Source organism: Vanessa atalanta, chromosome 5 (assembly GCF_905147765.1).
Source record: "Vanessa atalanta chromosome 5, ilVanAtal1.2, whole genome shotgun sequence".
In the NCBI taxonomy this organism is placed as follows: Eukaryota; Metazoa; Arthropoda; class Insecta; order Lepidoptera; family Nymphalidae; genus Vanessa; species Vanessa atalanta.
The window spans coordinates 1,919,574-1,942,234 of NC_061875.1; the positions used below are offsets into that span (position 1 = coordinate 1,919,574).

Consider the following 22,661-nt stretch of genomic DNA (forward strand, 5'->3'; position numbering starts at 1 on the left):
AAAAGATTGAGATCTTTCTAAAATCTTTCTTCTTATAGATACATAATCAACTAAAAATATAATGTTAATAGTTGTAAAATATGCGAATGCATTAAACCAAATTATTTTAATCTTAAAGATATATTTTTCAGTACAGGCACGTATAAGACTCTTATTTATACTTTTATAGTGATGTTCAATTTATATCGAAAAAATCGATTGGGAAATTAATATATATATAATTATAAAAGAAACAAAAACTTTTAAATTTTACGATACTGAATGTCGGATAGATATGTCCACTAAGAATATTGTAGATTATTGAACTCCGACTTAAAGAATTTCGTACGATTTTTAACCACATTAGCCATTTTCTTCGTAAAAACTCGCTAGCTGCGGGTTTTATGGATTTAATTTACAACAATAGCAATAGTAGTAACACAGAAATACTGTTTTACATATAAACGAGTATATATGTAACAGAAAATTACATGGTATCTATTATATAATTATTATTAGTATCTGTATATCTTTAACAAATTATTGATAAAAAATAACGGTTTTTATCAGTTGTCAGTTAAATTATACTGTAAAAGAATTTGAGCTCAACCCTAGTTGCACGATACTGTATTTCCGTACTCTGCTGCTTGTTGTTTAGTTAGTTATTGTTATTGATATTCACTTGGATTTGGATGACACAAATCTGTAGACTGAGTGTTGTGTGACATATTAGAATTTAAAAAAAGTATTTGATTGATTATTACAAGATTGTTATTATTTTATACACAAAGATAGCTAGGCTAATGTTTAACAGTCCTAAAATTAAGAATGGGCTTTGAAATCAAAAGGTTTCAAGGTGACGTCGACGAAGAACTTATATGTCCCATTTGTTCTGGAGTTTTAGAAGACCCTTTACAGGTTGAGCTACTTTTACAGAAATGGTAAGAAAGTAATTGGCAAATGTTTACTTAAGATTCGTTTGATTTTGTAGGCACCAACTTGTGAACATGCATTTTGCCGTGCATGTATAACAGAATGGATAAATCGTCAGCCGACTTGTCCAGTGGACCGACAGGCGGTGACCGCATGTCAGCTGCGACCTGTTCCAAGAATACTACGCAACTTACTTTCGAGGTGGGTCATTTTACAAATGTGATGTTATAACACGAAAGTATTTAATAACTAGTTTAACTTTCAGGTTATGAATTTTTCTGTAAGACTTTACTATTTTATAGTTAGTACATATTTCTTTACGGAGTTGATTTATATACATTAGAAAAATGTCCAAAGGCTCAATATTATTAATATTACAAAAAAAAGGAACTTAGCCTAGTTCCCATTGCCATAAAACACCATTTACTACATTTATTTCATTTAGAACATTCATACTATGATTTATACATTTATTTAAAATATATAACATAGTGTAAAAGTTCAACTGCATAAAAAAAAGAATTGAATATATTCACCAATACATTGCCATTTATCTAAGTACTTCTGGATATGTCCAATTTTAAAATTATGCAAATATGCAATCTTTGTTTATGCTTTTTGGTTACAGGTGAAACAAATACGCAATTAAATACATATGTATTTATAGAAATATGACTTTAATGTTTATTAAAAAAAGTAGCGTGGAAAAGAAGTACTTATTTGTAGTCAGTATGTGTAGTAATTATTTCATAATTATGTTAATTTGTTTTCAGACTATGTACAGGCTGTGATAATGCACCTCATGGATGTAATGCGGTTTTAAAACTTGACTCTTTAGCTTCGCATTTAGTTGAATGTAAGTATGCCAATTGTTGAGACAAAAAATTATCTTTTTTATTCAGACAATACAATTGTGTTTAGTAATAATGTCACTTAAAGTATAACTAAAATATGTTGCAACATTTTTCTTATTAGTCTGATTGCCATTTAGTTGTCTGTTTGGGAATAGTCTCATTAAATGTAATTTTACTATCTCTGTAGAATTTTCCAAATAATTCTATTGCCTTTCAAGATTTCATTTCTTACTTCTCAGAAAACTTGGCTAAGTTGTACCTAGAAGTAGTAGCAGTGATAATTTTTTAGCCTACTCTTTTGAGGAGATGATGGATCCTGTTTTATACCAGTTATCTTTTCTTCATGACTTATGACCTGTTTTCAGTTATATTTAGTTTTACACCTATTCAGATTTAAGTAACACAAATCTCTTTTCTATACCAATAATATAATAAACTATCTAGTTATGTAAAATATTTCTTTGAAACATGACACTTGCATAGTGACATTCAATACCCTGTCTGTCCATGTTACCTTATATTAGTAGTGAAAGGGTTATGTTTCTCAATAATACTTAATCATTTAAATACTATTTTCATATGCAAGTTTTTTGTTTTTGAAAGAATCACAATATTACTGTTTTCCCTCTGGTAAGTTATTATGGTAAATCTTGAATTATACAAGTTGTTATGAGCCTAGCTAAAGGGGTAAAATAAGACATGCAATTTACATTTTTAATGTTTGCATTTCTATTGAAATGTTAAACACACCTCTTCGAGACATGAAGTGTAATTATGGAGACAGAAAAATTTAGTTTAATTTATCTGAGCTCATACACGAGGGACATAAAATCATGGATTATACTGTTGGCACACATAGGCACTAAATAAGTTATTTACTTGTTACGGTTCCAATGTCCTTAGGCAGAACCGAACCCACACCTGTAATAAACTATTTGCTAGATTGTTTTTTTTTTCTCTTAATTACAAATAAATAGACCTTAGTCTATGCAAATAATAAAATGCTTCAATTAAATGTGTAAGTAAATAATTTAAAATCTTTTCACAGGTGAATTCAATCCTAAAAGACCAATGCCATGTGAGGCAGGCTGTGGTCTGGTTATACCAAAAGATGAACTCGCAGAGCATAACTGTGTTCGTGAATTAAGAGCACTTATAGCTACACAACAAGGAAAACTTACAGATTTCCAGCAGGAACTTGCCGAACAACGACTTATTATTAATGAACATAAGCGTGAATTGGCTCTTCTTAAAGTTAGTTTCGGAATCACATTTTTATTTATTCCTTTAATTTTGATGCTTCAAATTATGATAATGATAAACTACACAGAGTTATAATTATAAACACTTATACTCATATTATTGCTTTATATCATATTGATTTTATTTTTATAATAATTTATTTATATAGTATTTTACTTACTTTCTTAAAACCACTCAAGGAGTTCATGCGAGCGATGCGCGTATCAAATCCTACTATGCGAGCATTGGCTGATCAGATGGAACGTGAAGAGGTGATCCGTTGGGCAAACTCATTGGCTCGCGCGCGTGTTACGCGATGGGGCGGCATGATCTCTACTCCGGATGACGTCCTGCAGGTGGTAATAATCACAACAGTGTAGCTGCGCACAAACCGCTTGCGTGGCGTGTGTGAAGCTATGCTATGGAACACTGAAATATAATTTGCATCATATTATATAACAGAGTTAAGGTTAAGTTTAAGATAATAAATGTGAATAGAAAACAGAAATGATAGATGATCTCTAATATGTTATAATTATACTATATAGTAACATAGAATTAGTGTACATTTATTATAAACATATAATTATTTATTCTGTACTATTCAATTATTTCACAATCATAACTTTATTTAAAATCTAATTTTAACTGAATTGTGTTTTGAATATATTTAAATTTGTTTTGTTAATTTTATCAAATCCAATATGTCATATTTTTTACAAATATTTTTAGATCTGATTCTCATATAAAGAGAATAATTATTGACATATAAAAACAAGTCTTAATACAGCCAGTACTATCCAATACTAGTTTTCATAAAATAAACTAAATTAGTGGATGTTCTCATAACTTTAACCTAATGTGCCAGTTTCTTGTCAGAGAAATGGAATTCCATGTACAGAAATGGTTGTTTATATTATAAAGTGGCCTAAGTATAATTTATTTGAATACAGATGATGATCAAGCGAAGTTTGTCTGAGTCGGGCTGTCCTCCTCACATTATCGATGATCTTATGGAGAATTGCCATGAAAGACGGTGGCCACCTGGTCTATCTTCCTTAGAAACAAGACAAAATAATAGAAGGTTTGTTCTACAAATTTACCCTTTTTATTATGTTACATTGGAAATTGGTCATGTACTTTATAGGTTTTTTCTGTTGTATTTAAAATGTTGTTTCTTTTCACAGATTATATGAGAAATATGTATGTAAAAGAGTACCGGGAAAGCAAGCTGTGCTGGTATTACAATGTGACAATACTCATGTTGATGAACACATGATGGTGGAACCTGGGCTTGTCATGATATTCGCCCATGGTATAGAGTAAAGTGAAAATAAGACTCAAAATTTTCTAAAAATATATGCAATTACATGTATTTGATGATAAAAAAAGCAAACTCAGGCTTTAAATTCATCATAATAATAATTATATTCAGAGTAACAGTGTTGCTAGGTAAGAATATAATTTGATACCAATGTGCTAAAGTACAATAATTAAAATGTTGGTTTGATATTCTAAAAAAATGAAGTGTGAAGGTATTTGAATAATGTATTGTTTTCGAATTGGATAGCTAAACATTCCTAAAGTACTCTTAGGTGTAATGTGACTTTGGAACTATGTATCTTTATTGTTATAGTATATTAGAAAATATATTTTCAAGGTCAGGTCTTACTACTGTTTTTAGATTAGTGATAGAGTGCTGTGTTATGTTAGTAATATAAAATGTACTTGTGTCGCTCTTTGTATTGTAAAACTAATTAGATTTTACTCCATATGTTAATATTGGTATTTTTGTTTAAATTAAATTAAAAATCTGTATAATGTGATATTGTTAGGACCTAAAATTATTTTATCATCTTATTTTCCAGTTTTTTTAAGGCCAAATTTTTAATATATTTTAAGTCGATTCCGAATAAACTTGTAACAATTTTTGTTTTTTTTTTATTTGTCTGTCATTATAAAACTTATGTTGCAATAACTGGCTTTGTTTATTTACTTTATTATTTATTTAAAAAATAGATTAAATACTATAAAGACGAATAATATTGATCGATAATAATAACTGTGTCTTAATTTGGTAATATTGCTTCTAATATTGTTCTTAAACATAACTTAATAAAATAATGTCCCATAACTTGGCTGTACGGCTAATACCTTTGCTGGTTCAAAGGAAAAAGAATTGTGCAGAAAAATGTCAGTGTCAGTGTCTTAAATGTCAAGCGATATTTTGTATGTCATTCTGTTTCGTTTATCGGCTAAGGCGCTTTGAACAAATACAAAATATTAAACAAAAATTATATTGCTAATGTTTAATTATGTCTGAAATGGATATATCAGAGAGCAATAATGAATGCTCAAATGATTCGCGTAAATTAACATTTCTACTTATTAATGACATAAAACAGTTTATAAAATGATAAATTATATTTGCAAATGTTTATTTCAGTTCTTCTGGATCGAGTGTTTTTGCGACTTGGGAATGCTAATACCGATGAACAGTTGGAGAGTTGCTTAAGCAGATTTCTGCCTCCTGTTATGTTGAAACTTTCGTCTCCTCACGAGCAGGTTTGTACGCCAACACATTTACTACAATGCTTTAATTTATTTGACTATCCTCAAGTCGTTTTAAAAAAAATCGTAATTTTATAAAATTCTATGTTTAAAATATGATTGATTTATATTTTTTTTATTATTTCGTGGTTTAAATCACTGGTTTTATTATCAGATACGTACTAAAGTGATGGAGCTGTTGATTCATGTGAACAAGAGGGTTAAATGTCGAAACGAAGTGCAACTCCCGGTTGAAACTCTACTCCAGCTTTACAGGGACCCAACTGCCAATAGTTTTATTATTGTGAGTACATATTTACTTATATTGTTATTAGTATTCTAATGTTATCATAATATGATAAATAAATTTATAAACTTCGAAGCAGTTCTAAGTCATTGAGTGAAATTCCCTGGAATTTTTTAAAGTTATATTTTCTGTATTGATTACTATCTGAAGAGTCCAAGAAGTGGTAAATAAAATTGTTCAATTGTTATTTTAGTTGACAAATGTTTCACATATGGTTTTGGTTTTGAAACATTTTATTTACACATAGCTACATACTACAACTATTATCTATTTTAATTGGTACATATGTATGAATAAACATTTTTCCTATTATTAATAATAAAGAAAATTTACTTTTTTAGAATTTTTCTATAATCTACATAACAATGGGTTTTCCAAGACTTCCTAGAGATAAACAACTGAGTTTAACTCCATCTTTACTTGAGGCAATTGAGAATAAACCTGCGGGTCACCAAGACAGGTTGGTATTGTGAATTTTTTTTGTTGTAATTAATCTTTTGTGATTTTGAGTGTATTAATGATGTTAATGAGTAATATTTTGTACTTTCAGCATTTTAATGTTAGTGATGCCGCTGTTAGGAGATGTTAAGGATACAGATCTTAACTTTAAAGAGAAGTCCAAATTGTCAATCTTAATCTTAAAATTTGCAACTGATATTCTACTGTTGCCTTATAGGTGAGTACTGTTAGTGAATAGCAATATGCTGAAGTTTTTTTTAAATAGTTAAACATTGATAATAGAGCTTTTTTTTTTTGTTTAAATTAATATAAGAAAAGATAAAAAAAAATTGTATTTTATGGTACCTACATAACAATTCATATTTTATATATTTTAAAGATTTAAATTGGCTTTACTATAGTAGTAGTAGTATACTAGAAGCAGGACAACAAAGATTCTTCTTTGTGTTGTATAAAAAAAACAACAAACATGTATAAATAATCACAGTTAACCAGAATTTATTATAAAAGGATTATTTTTTTTAAATTTGGTAATTATTCATTTTTATTTCTAGAGCATTGCCCAATGCTGGTGAGAGTGACTTTCAAGTGCCACCAGGAATGAGTATGAAATCATACAAGAGACTTGTCGAAAAGAATCAAATTAACCCCAATCAATTAGAAGAGGTATTGTTCATTATGTTAATTCTTAATATGTGCTAAGCATGTTTACCTTAAGGCGACTGATTTGTATCATTCATTATATAATGTGTTACAATATGAGAATTTGTATAGTCAGTGTAGCGAGTGGAACTGACCATTGCTTACTATACTCTGTCATTGGTTTGTCTACAAGTACCCTTGTGTATATTATATTTATTTTTATATATATATTCATTAAATATCTACAGAGTTTTGTACTTTATTATTTGATTGCTCACAACTATTTAAATAAATGTTTTTCTAGCCTGCTCTATGCAAATGTTGTCTGCTACAGTATGTTTGTGACATGATTCCCAATGAATTTACATTAGTTTAATTAAGTACATAACTCATTTATTTCAGATGAAATTATCAATTGTGAATTTCATAAGTAAAGATATATTCAACATGAACGATATACTTGTACCGCTTATCGTCGCTGCAGCCGATTCTCGCTTCAGTGTTGCCAACCACGCTAATAGTCCTCTCATTCGTGTTAACAGGTATAAATAATGTTCTCTTAAATATAGTAGTTTGTACACTGTAGCTATCTTCAGCTATCTTCCTGGAGTATGTTTGCGTAATAAATTTAATACGATTTGCTAATAGCTCTGTAACATTAATCAGTAGAAACAGTTCTTAATCAATATTATAAATGCAAAAGGTTGAACGGATGGATGTTTGTTACATCAGCAGAACGGCTGAACGGATTTGATTACAATTTAGGCATAGATTATGGTCTGGAAAAGCACATATCAAATGTAACATAACATCGCAAGCGAAGCCGCTCCCGGAAACTAGTTTGTAATATATAACACATTTTCAGTCCACTACTTGAAGCCACATTAATTTTATTTCCAAAGATCCGATAACAGCTTCGCCCACACTTAAAACGCAAGTTTTGTGACAATCCATAATGAATTTCATAGAATTTTAACACAAATTGGTTAGAAAAGGCTACTGTGTTTAATCGCTTTGTTGGAAATCGTTCAGAAAGTCATTAAAATGGAAAAATATATTTTATCTGAAAGAAAATATGTAGCTCGACTGATGCTGTATTGTTAATTTGCAGTTCTGTCGACTGGTCGTTGCCTTCAGTGGTGGGACCGCTGTACTCTCTGTACTTGGGTACATGGGGGGGAATGAAAGTGCCCCCAGATGATCGCAAGGTATGCAATTATTTTCATTCCCCATATGAGCCACAACTAGTAAAATTATATGTTCTTATTTAACAGAAAAATAATAATAAATTGTATTTTTTTTATAAAGTTTTAAGGAATTTTTGTTTACTATTTTAGGTTCCAGCTTGTACGAGATTGCGTCTTAAGCTGATTCAATATTTGAATAAGGCAACCGGTGCTGCTGTTATGTTCCCTCACTGTGTACAAGTTAGTATAATTGAATATACGTAATTTTCCCTTATTATTTTATTTTATTTTGTCATGAAATAATTATTAAACTAAAGCACAAACTCAATCACACATACTGCACGCATAAATTGACACGCCCACGTACACGTATACATACACGTTACGTACTGTGTCTATGTGTACACAAACAAGCATTTGTTACATTATAAAAATACAATACTATAAACTGATATATAAATATTTGACTGTAGGTCGTGTTCTCGTCCTTATTTGACCCTAACACTAATACCCGTCTTCGCAACATGGCGCTGATGTTTCTGCTGAATGTTATCAATAAGTAAGTTTTTTATTAAAATTAATAATATAGAGATTATTTTTTAAATCATTTATTATACTAAAAAAAAGAAATTAAACATTGTGCTTAAAATTTTATTTAAAATAAAACTGTCATTTACAGTTTACATTTAATTAAATACTATTAACTGCAAATAGGCTTCAAAGTTTATTACCTTATGTTAGACAAAAGTGTGTAACGACTTCACGGTCAAGTGAATATTTAGTGGATTATTTGTACAGATATAGTTGATTATTAATATGGTCTTTTTTTTTTAGCGGAGACGAAGTACAAATGAAGAAAGTTTCTACTGTATTCCTTCAAGGATTACTGAAGTTAATAAGATCTGATGAGCATACGGAACACCAACCAAAAGCATATATGTGCTTAGGTATGAGTCATGAGTAATTAATATTATGAGACAGAATCTTTATGACTTTTGTATTCTCATACAAATTTATTAAATGAGTCATCATTAATGAGTTTTTTTTGTTAAACTTTTATTCGCCTGTTATCTTTTCTGAAAAATATGTTTGTTATTTTGTTTTTGTAAAAAAATGGTAAAAATAATTTCTTCTAATTAAAAATAAACCAGTCGTTTAAAAAACAATGATTCAATTCTTGAAGTGAGTCTTCATGGATTGTGATGATACTATTAAATTTGTATGTAACATTTTTATATGCAAGGCTTTCAGTACAGAGTTCCTGACATAAAAAGTTTTTACATGTACTGAGTTTACACTCTTTCGTACCACAGGCAGATTGGCGATGAAATGCCCAAGCAGTTTTAACAATCAGTTCTCTCTATTCGAGGAGCTCGTTAAGAAGATTCCAGAAGCTGTCCCAGAAATGAAAACCGCTCTTCGGGATGCTTTGCTAGAGATGGCTGTTGCGTATAAGATTAACGCTGAAGGTTGGTTTTTTATAGATTTAAAATGCTACTTTGTTAACCAATTCTCTTCACTCGGAAGATAGAAAATTTAACAAAGTTTTTAAGCAAGAAAATCGTCACGAAGTTGGGCATCACGACTATATTTATGTATAACATAAAATGTTTCTTTTTTTTAGATTTTTAGATATTAAGATAATACATTATTTGTAGTACTAGTTATTTATTTAGTTAGTAATTTTCTTGCGACCTTACAAAAATAAGTAGAAAATATGAGCAACTAATTTTAACAGAAATAAGGCGCGAGTTGTTAATATGAAACGTACAATAATCGCTCTTATCAATGTCAACAGATAAATCAGAACCGATGGATACAACAGAAATAGCGAGCACTTCTCAAAGCGACAACATGGATGTAGAGGAGAGTTCGGAGAGCAAGAAATCTAAGCTCAGTCCGTTAGACGAGCCGCAAGCTCTTGCTTTATTTGCACTTTTGGACCAGTAAGTAACATTAAGATATTTAAGGTGATGGATGGATGAGGCATTTTTTAAAATAAATAACTTATAGTGAAATTATGCCCTAACATATATAAGATACATACATAGAACCTCCTTTTTTTTTGAGCTCGTTTAAAAAAGATTTAAAGTATTACACGGCTATGTTAAAAATGTTTAAAACTTTGTTTTTCTTTGGACAATCTTTATATTGCAATTTAACCGTTATTTATGATGTTTTTTTTTATTTCAGCTACATGCATAGCGAGGAATCAATGATCCGGTACATTGCTATGAGATATTCGGCAACTGTCTTTCCTCAAGACTATATTCCATCGAGATACCTGCTGCTTCTAGCCAGTGGTGATAGGTATTTATCTCATATATATATTAGGCTTATGTATATTCATACAAAACTCATAATTTTCATTTCATTAAATTCACTAAAAATCATTATTATCCATATAATAAGTATTTACATTTGTTACTCAATTACGCTTGTTGTTCGTTAGGATCCTATTGTTTTGTATGACGTAAGGCTGTTCTGTAATATTCTCCGTTTTTCAACTGATTGTTTCGCGTGTAAAAATTTCTTTCGTAGACCCCAATTGGATGCTATTAGGCTAGCAAGCAAGCGAAGGTTGCAAACAATAATTTAATTCTGAAATTTATACTTTATTCCAGTCAAGACGACGTTTCAACAGAGGCGTTGAAATATCTATATGGGACATCACGACCGAATGAAATAGAAGACGTAGTTAACAACGTCTCAGTGAAAGAGATGAACGTAGCGAGTATAGATGAGGATGTCTCTACGAAAGACAAGGACAAAAAAGAAGTTCAGTTCAAAGTACCAAATTTTAAGGATGTCGTAAATTATATATGGGATCAGATGCAGAAACGGAAGAAGGGCTCAAACACTAAGCATCGATTCGTTATTAGCAATCAAGTACTGCAGTTCCATCCTCAAACTTACCAAGAGGTTTGTATATGTTATTTAAATAGAGCCTTAAAGTATGGGGAGTGATAAGGCCTTTTAAAAGAGTAACAGTCAACTATAGCTGTCTTTAAAATATGTATCAACACTACTGAACACGAGATGGATTACATAAAAATTTTTAAACACAAAGAGCCGTGTCGGCCCAACCGCTCAAAGGCGTGAAACTTAACCGATTCTGAGTTCAAATCAGGGGCAAGCATCACTGAATTCGTGTGCTCAATTTGTATTTGTTCATCTGGAGCTGCGGTGAAGGAAAACATCGCGAGGAGACCTCCACGCGCTGAACGTGCCTTGGAGCCCTTCTTAAGCCCTTAACCTTCTCCTCTAAAGGCAGAGGTAGCCTTTATCCAAGAGTGAGACGTAAAATGCTGTTACTTTTCTTTACTTTTATTAAAAACATGAAACTTAGTGAACTTAGAACTTTCGCGTATTTGAATAATCTTCCTTTAAGTCCCACTTGTTATTTCCACGATGACATTTTGACATATGATATTTTCTCTTTCTAAAGATATTGAGGTACCTGAGAATGTGTTTGAACCGCGACGCTAACCTCAAGGATTGTTCCAATCATCCCAACGCTACTTCTCCGATACTCGCTAAGTATTTCCAAGATAACTTACTGGAAACCGAATCACTGGATAGATACCTAACGATGATCACTTCCCTCTTAAATGCTAATCCAGGTAATATAAGGATTATATGTTTTTCTCTTATTCTATGACATTATTTAATTTATTATAAAAGTATATATTTGTTAATGTAAAACATATTTCGAATTTTTTTTATTGTTTATTTATCATCACCAAAAATATATACTTAACTTATATACGTAACTTGTAGGCGTCATGGCGCTAACCTGCTTTCTGGATGTCGTGGGATGTATACCAAAGAAGATGTCCGAAAAATATACGAACATTTTGCCTTTCCTCAAGAACCTATTCACGACCAGCACTAAAGAAGACATTAGAGAGAACGCTGCCGCTATTTACGCAATAATCACAGTTCATACGAATACGAAGGCAGCCATAGAAAGCGAGATCAAGGAGTATGTGACGCAGAGTCAGAAAAATAAGAATTTAGAATCTCAATGCGGTTATATGATCGCATTCACGTACCTGTGCGAGAGGTGTATAGTATTGTCGAAGAAAGGAAATTTCGGTGGTAAGGGATTCAGTCCGAGTAATTGGGAACCTTATAAAGATGGCGCTAAATGCTTAGGTAAGAAATTCTTTCATTGATTGTTTTATTTGGTGGTGCTTTGTAAATCCCCTGAATATATAATATATTGTATAGACAAACAGCAACACGTTGTTTACCAAAGTATATTCACTTTTCTTTAAAACTTATACAGATTTATACTTTATTATACTCAGACTTAATTCCATCCAACATAATTTTAGAACGATGTCATTATAAAACAAATATAATTATTTTTTCAGCAAATTTCCTAGCAAGCCCCCAAACCCTCCTAGTAAGTACGTCATGCACTGCGATATCTTTACTGGTCCGGTGCAGTGCTCTGCCTCTACCCAACATTTCTCCCAAGCAAGAGTCCCTCTTACAATCGGATAATCCGTTTAAATCCGACCAAAGTAATGCCACAATACTCGACGATGAAGTGACAAAGTTCTCCGTGGCCGAAAGAATGTTCAGGATCGTTGAGAACGCGAAATTGCCTTCAAAAGTCAAAGAGAGGTCGCTCTTCACGCTCGGCTTGATGTGCTGCGGCGAGAGGCTACCGTTCGCAAAACAAATTGTTCAAGGATTTTTGCAAATGGCCAAAGATGTAAGTATTATTTGAAGTTCTTATTCGTGGGTTTCTAGTGCTCATATTATTTATAGATTTTGTTATAGTGATTATTTGACATGCTAGTAATTGTATCACCACTTGGGCATATGTCATGCACTTCTTCGTTAGTTTAGTTGTGTGTGTTTTGTGCAATGACCACCGAATACATGAGTCGATGGTCGGTACCACACGTGATACGCGTTAGTAAATTTAGAATCAGTCCATTGTAGAACACTGATCACCCATGACTCGGAAAATATAACAAAGAATTAAACATTAATAAAGTTTCCCCTTAACATTAATTTAATATTTTAAACTATATAATAGCGTAGCGTTATTATTAGAAGCCTAGGTATTATAAACCTTTATGTTATCGTTTGAATGATTATTATATAAGTTTAACTTTAATGTCCTTCGAGTCGGATGAATCGGAAGCCGGTAGCCTACATTTGACCCTTGATCATATGGATTAGTTTAGTTCGAAATATAATACTCAACAACTCCATATGGTCAATGGACAGGTGAAGGCGGAAGTACGTCAGGTAATGGACAGCAGGATATTGAACCAGTAGCAGTGGGATTCAGTAAACAGGTAAAATCGTCAGTAGAGGCATTTTTGTGCGAACGCTGCTAAAACTGTTCTGATATACACAATATATTATGTACGAGAGATTTGTATATCCCCCAAAATGTCTACTAGAAATTCAACAACTGCTTCCATATTTAATTTCTGGTAAGGTTTTGTCCACTAATCAGATATTCTACCGCAAAACAGCAATACTTAAACTAACTAGCATTATTGCAAACCAATTTGAAGGGTGAGTGAGCCAGTACAACACTATATGTACAAGGCCATAGTACCAGACTATAGGTACAAGGGACATAACATCTTGGCTCCCAAGGTTGGTGACGCATTGGTGATGTAAGGAATCGTTAACATTTCTGAGAGCGCCATTATCCGCGGGTGGTGGGGATCACCTAACAATACCTTAATATCTGTATATTGTTCTTATACAATTATAATAAAAAAATATAAAAAAATTAAATATGAATTGTGTCGTACGTTACCATTTCACTTGTTAAAAAAAAAACCAAGAAAACATTTAAAACCTCTGTCGTTTAAAATTAATTGTCACCAACTATTAATTAAGTGATACGTTTTTCCTAGTAAAATATTAAAAACATTTTATCATTTTTTCAGAGCAAAGAATTCGAGATACATCTTCAAATAGGCGAATCGTTAGTATTATGCGTTGAAGGCGTTAATTCGAATGAGAATCGAGATCTTTGGACCGAATTACCGAAAGAGGTAACATAATACTAATTATATTTATCCTTAATTTAAGTGTTTATGGAAGTAATGTTTATTTTCCTATTTAAACAGGGTGATGCAAAAATAAAAGATGTTGATGCATTGAAAGAGAATGATGAGCTTTTGAAATGGTTGCTTGTGGAGTTGTTCACGATCGGCAGACAGCCGCATCCACATTCTAGACAGGTAAGTCGAACTTGAAATATTTATACTCAATATAGATTACATTAACTTATACAAAAAATGTACTATCTATTCGTAAAAAGTATTATTTTTTTTATTAATTGTTTTCTTACTGAGTGGAGTTTGAAGTAGTTTGGGGTGGTTGCTTAATTTCCAAATTGTGTTAACACTCGGCAAACGTAGTACTGATTTCAACTTTACTTAACTATAGCTAAACTTACTTATACAAACGGAGTAATACGTAGACTTCACCGCAAAATTGCACGCGGGATGGAAATTTGACTTCTATACTAACTACTGAGTTTTTAAACTTCTAAGCTGGTTATGAACTTTAAGTTAAACATATTCAAGGTGGAAACAGTTTTATTAAACAAAAGTATAAATTGAACAGTAATTTAACGGAGTTAAGACCTTTTTCTTCTATACCATTGCAATTTTTTGAACATCATATTTAATTGTTACAGGCAACTAGTATTTGGTTACTGGCTTTGTTGAAGAGTTGTCCCGAGCGCGAGCCCATAAAGAATTCTTTACAACAAATGCAGGAAATGTTCATGGACTTCTTATCTGAGAACAGCGGTAAGGCGTTACATATTATAAAATATTGTTGACCGGTTTTCTACTTTAAGCGGACGCTTTGAATATGGAACGTTACCCCATTTTTATTTTATTTGATAATGTTACAGATATAGTGCAAGACGTTGCGAGCAAAGGCTTAAGTCTCGTGTACCAGAATTCGGACGAAAGTCAAAAGAAGGCGCTAGTTGCAGAAATCATAGACCAGCTCACAAGTGGTAAAAGAGCCGTGTCGCAGGTCACCGAGGACACGAAGTTATTTGAAGAAGGACAGCTAGGGAAAGCTCCCACTGGGTATTGAATTAATTAATATTTAATAAGCAAGCATTTCAAGGAGTATTGAATCTTATCAAAATAAAATATGCCTTCAAAACTTTGCAAGTTAGATCAGTTATTTGATAGATATAAGATAAGTATATATAAATTTTTCGTGCGGCATTTAGTAGATTATATATTATATAATTAAAAAGTCGTAAACGACACAAAGTGCACTCTTATTGAACAATGCAATTTGAAAGCCGAGACATATATCAAGATCAATTGAGCTAGTAACAAATTAAAAACATTTTTTTTTTTTTGTATTTTTGTAGTGGAAATCTCTCGACATATAAAGAAATCTGTTCGCTTGCGTCGGATTTGAATCAGCCAGATTTGCTTTACAAATTCATGCATTTGGCTCATCACAATTCTGTATGGAACTCAAAAAGAGGTAACATATGATATTACTTATATAATTTTTAAAAGAATAAAAATTTAGCAATTTAACTTGAATTATTGTAATGTTTTAAGTATAATAATAACGTCAAAAGGATTTTATTTCATTTTATAAAAAAATAATAAAGAAAGTATCTCATGGAACGACAATCCGATACGACGGAAAATGCAATCGTACCTCATTGGTGTAGCCAGGTAAGGGCGTGGGTAAACACAAAGTAAACGCAGCGCATTGACCCCCAAAATGCAGTGGTCAAACACCCCACTCCCCTCGAAAAAGACTAGTAACCATTTAACTCAATCCAAATTTGTAAAAAAACGTGTGTCCTTCAAGAGCCTCTCAAAACCCGGTTTCGCCAATGCTGTACCAAAGTCGTGCTTTGAAGAGCACGAGTGTTGCTTGCTTTTCAACAATTTTCAACAACTTTCGCCAAGTGCGCGTGTGCTGAGAGTTTCTCGGCAGAATCGGGCAATGAGTGGGCAGGGGCGGGAGTAACACGGAGTGCGCGTGGCAGGCGCGGCGTTCGGGTTCCAGTCGATCGCGCAGCAGGCGGGCGCGTCGCTGGGCGCGCACGCGCCGCGCATCGTGCCGCGCCTCTACCGGTACCGCTTCGACCCCACGCCGCGCATACAGGCCTCCATGGCCGCCATCTGGCACGCGCTCGTGCCCGACACGCAGCGCACCGTGAGCTATACCCCACTACTCCCCCCCCCCCCCGTACACACACTCACACACACCAGCGGTCCATTCTGGTGGCAGGAGAAGACAATTACAGTTCCAGCCTTAATTCGTGTAATTTACTGGAATAAAACTACTTTTAAAATAAAAATAATTTACAAATCGTTAGTTTATTAATACATGTTAATGTTGTAATTTAAAATGTCTCGCACCAATTAGACTCTATTGTTGTTGTTGATTGCTTTTTATCCTGCGATCGGAGTGGATTATACATGATGTTTTGCTAGTTAGCTAGTTTCACACTATTCATAATGTAGATAACAGTACATATCAATAATAGTTGCAAGGTTGACGCTTTAGTGATCTTATGGTGATCAGTCAACTAGTGTCGTGTCTAACGACGTTGGTGATTTTAAATGATTTAATAAGGTTGCCAGTAATACTAGTTACTCTTAGATTAAATTGGGTCTTACCTTGTGTATAATCTTGAATACAACACTTGAATACAAAAAATATACTTATAGCAATAAACGTCAACCTTTGTAGAATCATAATTTGAAATAAAAGTAATTGTACTATACTTAAAAACTCAATTAATATGATTAAATATTTTGGTTATTAACGCGTGTGCCTTTTGAAATCTCGTTGTCTAAACGGGGTATTCCACAGGTTCACAAGTACCACAAGGAGATACTGAGCGACCTGGTGACGAACCTCACTTCAAACCAGTGGAGAGTGAGGATGTCGTGTTGCAACGCACTCTCCGATCTCCTGAGGTCAGCGAACGATAACTAAGCGTAATCGCGATCGTGTAATAGTACCGAGTGACATAAGCTACAACGAGTGCGTGTGTGCGCAGAGGCGCGCAGAGCCTGCAGGCGTCGCGCGCGCAGCTGGCGTGCGTGTGGGCGCAGCTGTTCCGCGTGATGGACGACGTGCACGAGGGCACGCGCCACGCCGCCGCCGCCGCCGCCAACGTGCTCTCCAAGGTCGGCGGCGCGGGCTCGCTTGGCGCCCCTCGGGAGATTAAGACTTACAGCGCCCCATTTTTTATTATTTCGTTTTAATATAATTTCATTGTAAAAGTAATACGAAATATATGTATGATTGAATTTTTTTTTTAAATTATAAATTGCCAAATAAAAACTACAAAAACTCATAAGGTCAAAATAAAAATGCGAGTGTGCGTGTAGTAGTATAAATATTAAAATTGTTTGTCCGCAGTTATGTATTCAGGCGTCCGACGTGAACCAGGGTAAGGACGGCAAGGAAATAGTGTCGGTTATACTGCCGGTGCTACTGGACACAGGAATTACGAACCTCGTCCAAGAAGTCAGGAGTGTTAGGTGAGTTTTACTACTTATGGCAAAGATTTAGGTTTGGTACAAACTTTAATGCTTTGTATCTAAATGACTTTATGGCGAGGGGTATTGCAACATATCACTATTATTCATTTCATATAAAACAATATCTCCAGTCTATATAGTCTTCAGGATTCAGCGATTATCGCACAGTATCCACTTTTCATCACAAGTAATGAATCGATTTAAAATCCCTTCAATACTTACTGTGTCGGTTGAGCAAAGTAACACAGCAGTCGATGCGTGTTTGCAAGTTCGATTCACTCGATTCATGAGGTACCTATTGTTCAAGTTTTTGTTACTTTCCCGATTTGCTTCAAGTGGATTAAGACAGCTTTATAACTTACCCCGAAGCCTGCAGCTATCTCTGAAGTTCTTTGTTATGGATCCGCTTCCACAATAGCCTTTAATTCTTCATTTTTCATTTTGTTCTCCGGCCGTCCACGGCGTTGGTTCTGAAGGTCGAAATTTCTAGAACGAAAACGTTGAAACCAAAAACGTACCGTGCTTTCTTTTGCCACACCAGCGCCGTACACGTCATTAATCATTTGAGCTGTGCCTGCAGCGCTGGTGCCACGGTAGACCTCGTACTCGTAAAAAAATTAATAACTATTTTCAAGACCCGAGACCGATAATTGCGGGTTCAAACCCAGGCAAGCACCACTGAATTAGACTAATTTCAACGAGATTCTGCCACATGTGTATCCACCAACCCGCATTGGATCTGCGTGGTGGAATATGCTCCAAACCTTCTCCTAAAAAGGAGAGGAGGCCATAACCCAGCAGTGTGAAATTTACAGGCTGTTAATGTTGTTTCAAATCAAATCAAATTCAAATGTACCAGCTAAATCAATTTATAAATTTGAATTTAGAATTCCTAACCAAAGTTGCGATATTTCAGATCAAAGTGGTCGACAAAACGCTAATTTGTATCCTATTTATGGACCTAATGTTGAAATAAATGAGATCCTAAGTTTTAAATTTTCTTTACCTTAAATTATGTTCACGTGCATCAACTGTTATTTTTTCTACGGCAAAAACTACTTGGATGAAAGGTGTTATCTCGTAAGCCCTTGTTATCAAGTCGTGTCGAACACCTTTGTCTGTGACTTTACCTAACTTATTGCTGTGTTAAGATATTTCAACAAAATAATAGAAGAAGAGGTTTTCGATTTGTTACCAAAAATATGTAATAGTATACGTTGCGAGCTGTTTGAAATTATAACATAAATCTAAGTTCTGTATTTAAAAACATTTAAATGATAATTCTAATAATCGCACAGTTAAATATGAGAGTGTGATTTATCGCAGCTTGCTAACGGTGTCCAAGCTGGTGACGGCGGCGGGCAGCAGCCTGGCGCCGTTCCTGCCGCGGCTGGTGCCGGCGCTGGCGAGCGCGGCGGGCGAGCTGGAGTCCGCCAAGCTGTCCTACCTCAGCACGGCGCTGGCCGACAGCGGCTCGCGGGAGATGCTGGACGACATGCGCGCCAGCGCCGCCCGCCACCACTACACCACCGACACCATCGTCAAGGTCGGACACGAACGACACATACGATTGGTGTTTTAATAACTACCATTGCAAATAAAATTATTTTTTAATTTACAGTGTATGCCGTATATAAATATAGAAATAATGAAAGAGATGTTACCGAAAATACTGGAACTGTTGAAGTCTCCGCAACTCGGCACGAAAGTGTCGTGCGCACATTTCCTCGTGCTCGCCGCGCACTACCTGCGGACCGACCTGGAGCCCGTGGCGGGGAAAATCATGACCAGTCTGTTGAATGGGATCTTCGATAGAAACGCAACGATTAGAAAAAATTATGCCGAAGCTCTCGGACAAGTATCCGCTTTTGCTAAGGTAAATAATTATTTCCCGTGAATATTTAAAGTTTTTTGTAAACTAAATTTGTTTTGCATATTTTTTTTTGAATTGTTAACATATATTTACTGATTAAATTGCAGCACAGTTAATAAAGTAGATGTAGTTGTCGTTAATATTTTAGCAACGTTTTCTTGAACTGATAACGTGCTCTAAGTAACGTGTCTAATGTTGCAGCCTCAATCGATAGAGAAATTAATGAAGAAATTGGTAAATCTATACGAAACAAAGGAAGACGAAGCATCGAGATCTGCCATCGCGCTCACACTGAAGTCTGTGGCGAAAGCTAAGATAGAACATATAAAAGACAACGAGGAGATTTTGGCGCCCGTCGTTTTCTTAGCGATGCACGGCCCTAAAGACGGCGGTAAGATTATGTCTTAATAATGTCGACACTGGAAATGTATATGTCACCGTAAGATTACAAACATCGTTCATTCGAAATAATGCATTAATTTGCACTCATATTTCACGGTTGACAATATTTGGACAGTTTACATTCTGACGAGATAGATTGTAATCTAACGATTTTTGTAATCTTACGGTAATATATACACACCTAAATAATTTAAATATATCGTTGGAATTGGATTTTTTTATTCGGTCTGTGCCGGAGATGAATACGGCCCAGATAGAGCTCGTCGTCATAGCTAGATACTTTCAAGACTTACCTTCCAATAATATGAATATAACGCAGAGACGTCGTCGGCGGAGACGTTCGAGGAGCTCTGGGCGGACATGAGTCCGTCGCGCGCGGCGGGCGTGCGCCGCCACCTGCCCGCGCTGCGCCGCGCCCTCGAGCGCGCGCTCGCCGCGCCCGGCTGGGGCGACAAGATACAGGTGAGGGCGTCGGGGCGCGTGACAGGACACACTGATTGAAATATGTTAAGCTTTTAAAGAATACAAGCGAGTAAAATTAATATTAATTTATATTTTGTAGGCGGCTAAAGCAATATCTACGATATGCAAGGAGCTATCCAGCGACCTAGGGGAGGAGAGGGAGCCGTTTATTCGTTCAGTTCTCGCTGCGATCCAAGGAAAGACGTTCGACGGCAAACATCATCTTTTAGAAGCTTTAGCCGACCTTTGCACGTGAGTGATATTTTCATTAGAACATTGTAGATTCAAAGTAATATGATCACCCGATATTACGTCCTTCTTTATTATCTGCAAATCACATCGTCACTTCAAACAATAAAAATATATTAACTCTAAAAACAATGAACAACATTAACATGATGTAAACCCACACGCACGTGCAGAGTGTCGGGCGGGGCGGCGCCGCTGGCGGGCGCGCTGGGCACGGAGTGCGTGGAGGCGCTGGTGGCGGAGAGCCGCAAGCGCTCGGCCGCGCACCGGCGCCACGCGCTGGGCGCGCTGGCGCGCACGCTGCCGCACGCGCCGCCGCACAGCTTCCACCAGCTCTACGAGCTCGTCAAGCTCATCCTCTCCAAGGTCACTGCGATAAGTCCGGCCCGTGCCCGATGACCTTCGGTCCGTGTCCGTTACCGGTGCCGGTCGAGCTTCGGAGTAAGTCAATTCACTCGAAGGAAATGCTTTCAGGATGAGCACTCGTTGGATAAGGAATCGGACGAGGAGGACAATGAGGGACTCAAAAAGAGACGAGAAGAATTAACGGCGTTGAAAGAAGCTGCTTATGATTTACTGGGAAAAGCGTGGCCGAAAGATCCGCACACGCAAGGTTAATTAAATTGAAATTTATCGAAAATAACGATTATAATGAAAGTCATGACATGTTTTACCCGTTATTATCAAATATATTCAAATTATATTTTAATTTCAGAAAAGTATCAAGATTTATTCTTTGAGCATTGTTCGAAGTCTTACCCCACGAGCACTCGGTCGACGCAACTCGCGATGTTAGCGTCCATTGCCAGTGTGGTCGAGCGTCTCGCGGTGCTGAGCGCTGCGGGAGAGCCGATGGAAACGGATAACATGTCCTTGGCCAATCGGGATAAAGCAATCAGCAGTGTTACCACTCATGTAGCTAACATCATAGAGTATACACTTAGTAAGTAATATTTTAACTACCACTTTTATTAATCGATGTTTGTATAACGAGGGTTATCATTATTATTTGTTTTACAGAGAATAGCAATCAAGTGCGGCATAGAAGAGACGCACTTAATTTAATGGAAATTTTGATAAAACAATTACAAGGTATTTAACTTTAATTTTTGAACATTTAAGTCATTTTTTTTATGAAACTAATTGCCATTCTGAAGCAATGAAACATTAACAATATACCTGCAGCACCGTCTTAGAATATCTATGCATGCCATTTGTTTCTCACCGTGCTTATATTCAATGCAATGTAATGACCTGCAATGCAATTCTTTATGAGGTCACTTTGCGTCTCAGTCTATCATGTTCCAAGGTTCTTGTCGTACGTGCAAGTACGTGCCTCTTCTTACAGAATTCCTCTACAGTACTTTAAAACGAATGCATGGACAATCTTTTCTGCTACTTAAAATTATACTTTATTGTAATGTCGATATCTGATTGTATTTATTTGGTATTTTTGCAGAAATTAAAAAAACAGACGAATTAAATCAGTTAAAGGCCATTTACCAAACCTACGCTCAAGATTTATCGAAGGAGTCTTCACACGAACTGCGAACTAAAGTAGATAATATAAAAGTTTACTTTAAGTAGTAAATAATACCAGTGTCAATTGAGTTCTTTATACCAGAAACTGACGTAAAATGTAATAATCTTATAATAAATTGTTTTTCAAGAGAATATTTTGTTCTAAACGTTTTAATACCCCGAATATTTATTTGTTCTTTTTTGACTCGATACTATCATTACACTCGTAATGATATTGGAAATTAAATTTTGATGCTGATTGGTAATGAATTTTTTTTGCAGGGACACACACAAAAATAAACAATCACAAATTAATCATAGACACACCAAAGACACGGACAAATCTGTGGAGATACAAATGTAACAAAAAAAAAAGATAATAAAAATTCATGAATGGCTTTATAGGCTATTCCAATCGAAAGAGCAGATATAACTAATCCTTTAGACTTACACATTCCATAC

General features: G+C 34.7%; 2 protein-coding genes across 3 annotated transcripts; both read left to right on the plus strand.

Annotated features, from left to right (window-relative positions):
• The first annotated feature begins 582 nt into the window (after positions 1-582).
• LOC125064068 (E3 ubiquitin-protein ligase NRDP1) lies at positions 583-4,933 on the plus strand. Of its 2 annotated transcripts, none has more exons than XM_047670845.1 (7): positions 583-897; positions 971-1,113; positions 1,686-1,768; positions 2,815-3,020; positions 3,209-3,367; positions 3,962-4,092; positions 4,196-4,933. In XM_047670845.1, exons 1-7 carry the CDS (start codon positions 808-810, stop codon positions 4,332-4,334), a joined length of 951 nt encoding a protein of 316 aa, XP_047526801.1. In that variant the 5' UTR covers positions 583-807; the 3' UTR covers positions 4,335-4,933. The 2 variants fall into 2 exon arrangements, with proteins under 2 accessions (XP_047526801.1, XP_047526802.1); XM_047670846.1 differs by having other exon boundaries at positions 3,209-3,364.
• Positions 4,934-5,234: 301 nt separating this feature from the next.
• Positions 5,235-22,352, plus strand: LOC125064424 (proteasome-associated protein ECM29 homolog). The gene is made up of 37 exons (XM_047671418.1): positions 5,235-5,375; positions 5,455-5,573; positions 5,734-5,862; positions 6,207-6,325; positions 6,416-6,541; positions 6,879-6,990; positions 7,369-7,508; positions 8,078-8,174; positions 8,304-8,393; positions 8,627-8,712; positions 8,988-9,100; positions 9,467-9,622; positions 9,952-10,099; positions 10,347-10,463; positions 10,778-11,075; positions 11,602-11,776; positions 11,934-12,311; positions 12,533-12,879; positions 14,084-14,191; positions 14,267-14,380; positions 14,842-14,956; positions 15,064-15,247; positions 15,544-15,662; positions 16,183-16,352; positions 17,016-17,122; positions 17,206-17,335; positions 17,571-17,692; positions 19,019-19,238; positions 19,314-19,568; positions 19,767-19,956; positions 20,287-20,429; positions 20,530-20,681; positions 20,852-21,044; positions 21,153-21,291; positions 21,394-21,621; positions 21,699-21,770; positions 22,138-22,352. The coding sequence occupies exons 1-37, from the start codon at positions 5,324-5,326 to the stop codon at positions 22,263-22,265; spliced, it is 5,691 nt and encodes a 1,896-aa protein (XP_047527374.1). The 5' UTR covers positions 5,235-5,323; the 3' UTR covers positions 22,266-22,352.
• Positions 22,353-22,661: the final 309 nt, after the last annotated feature.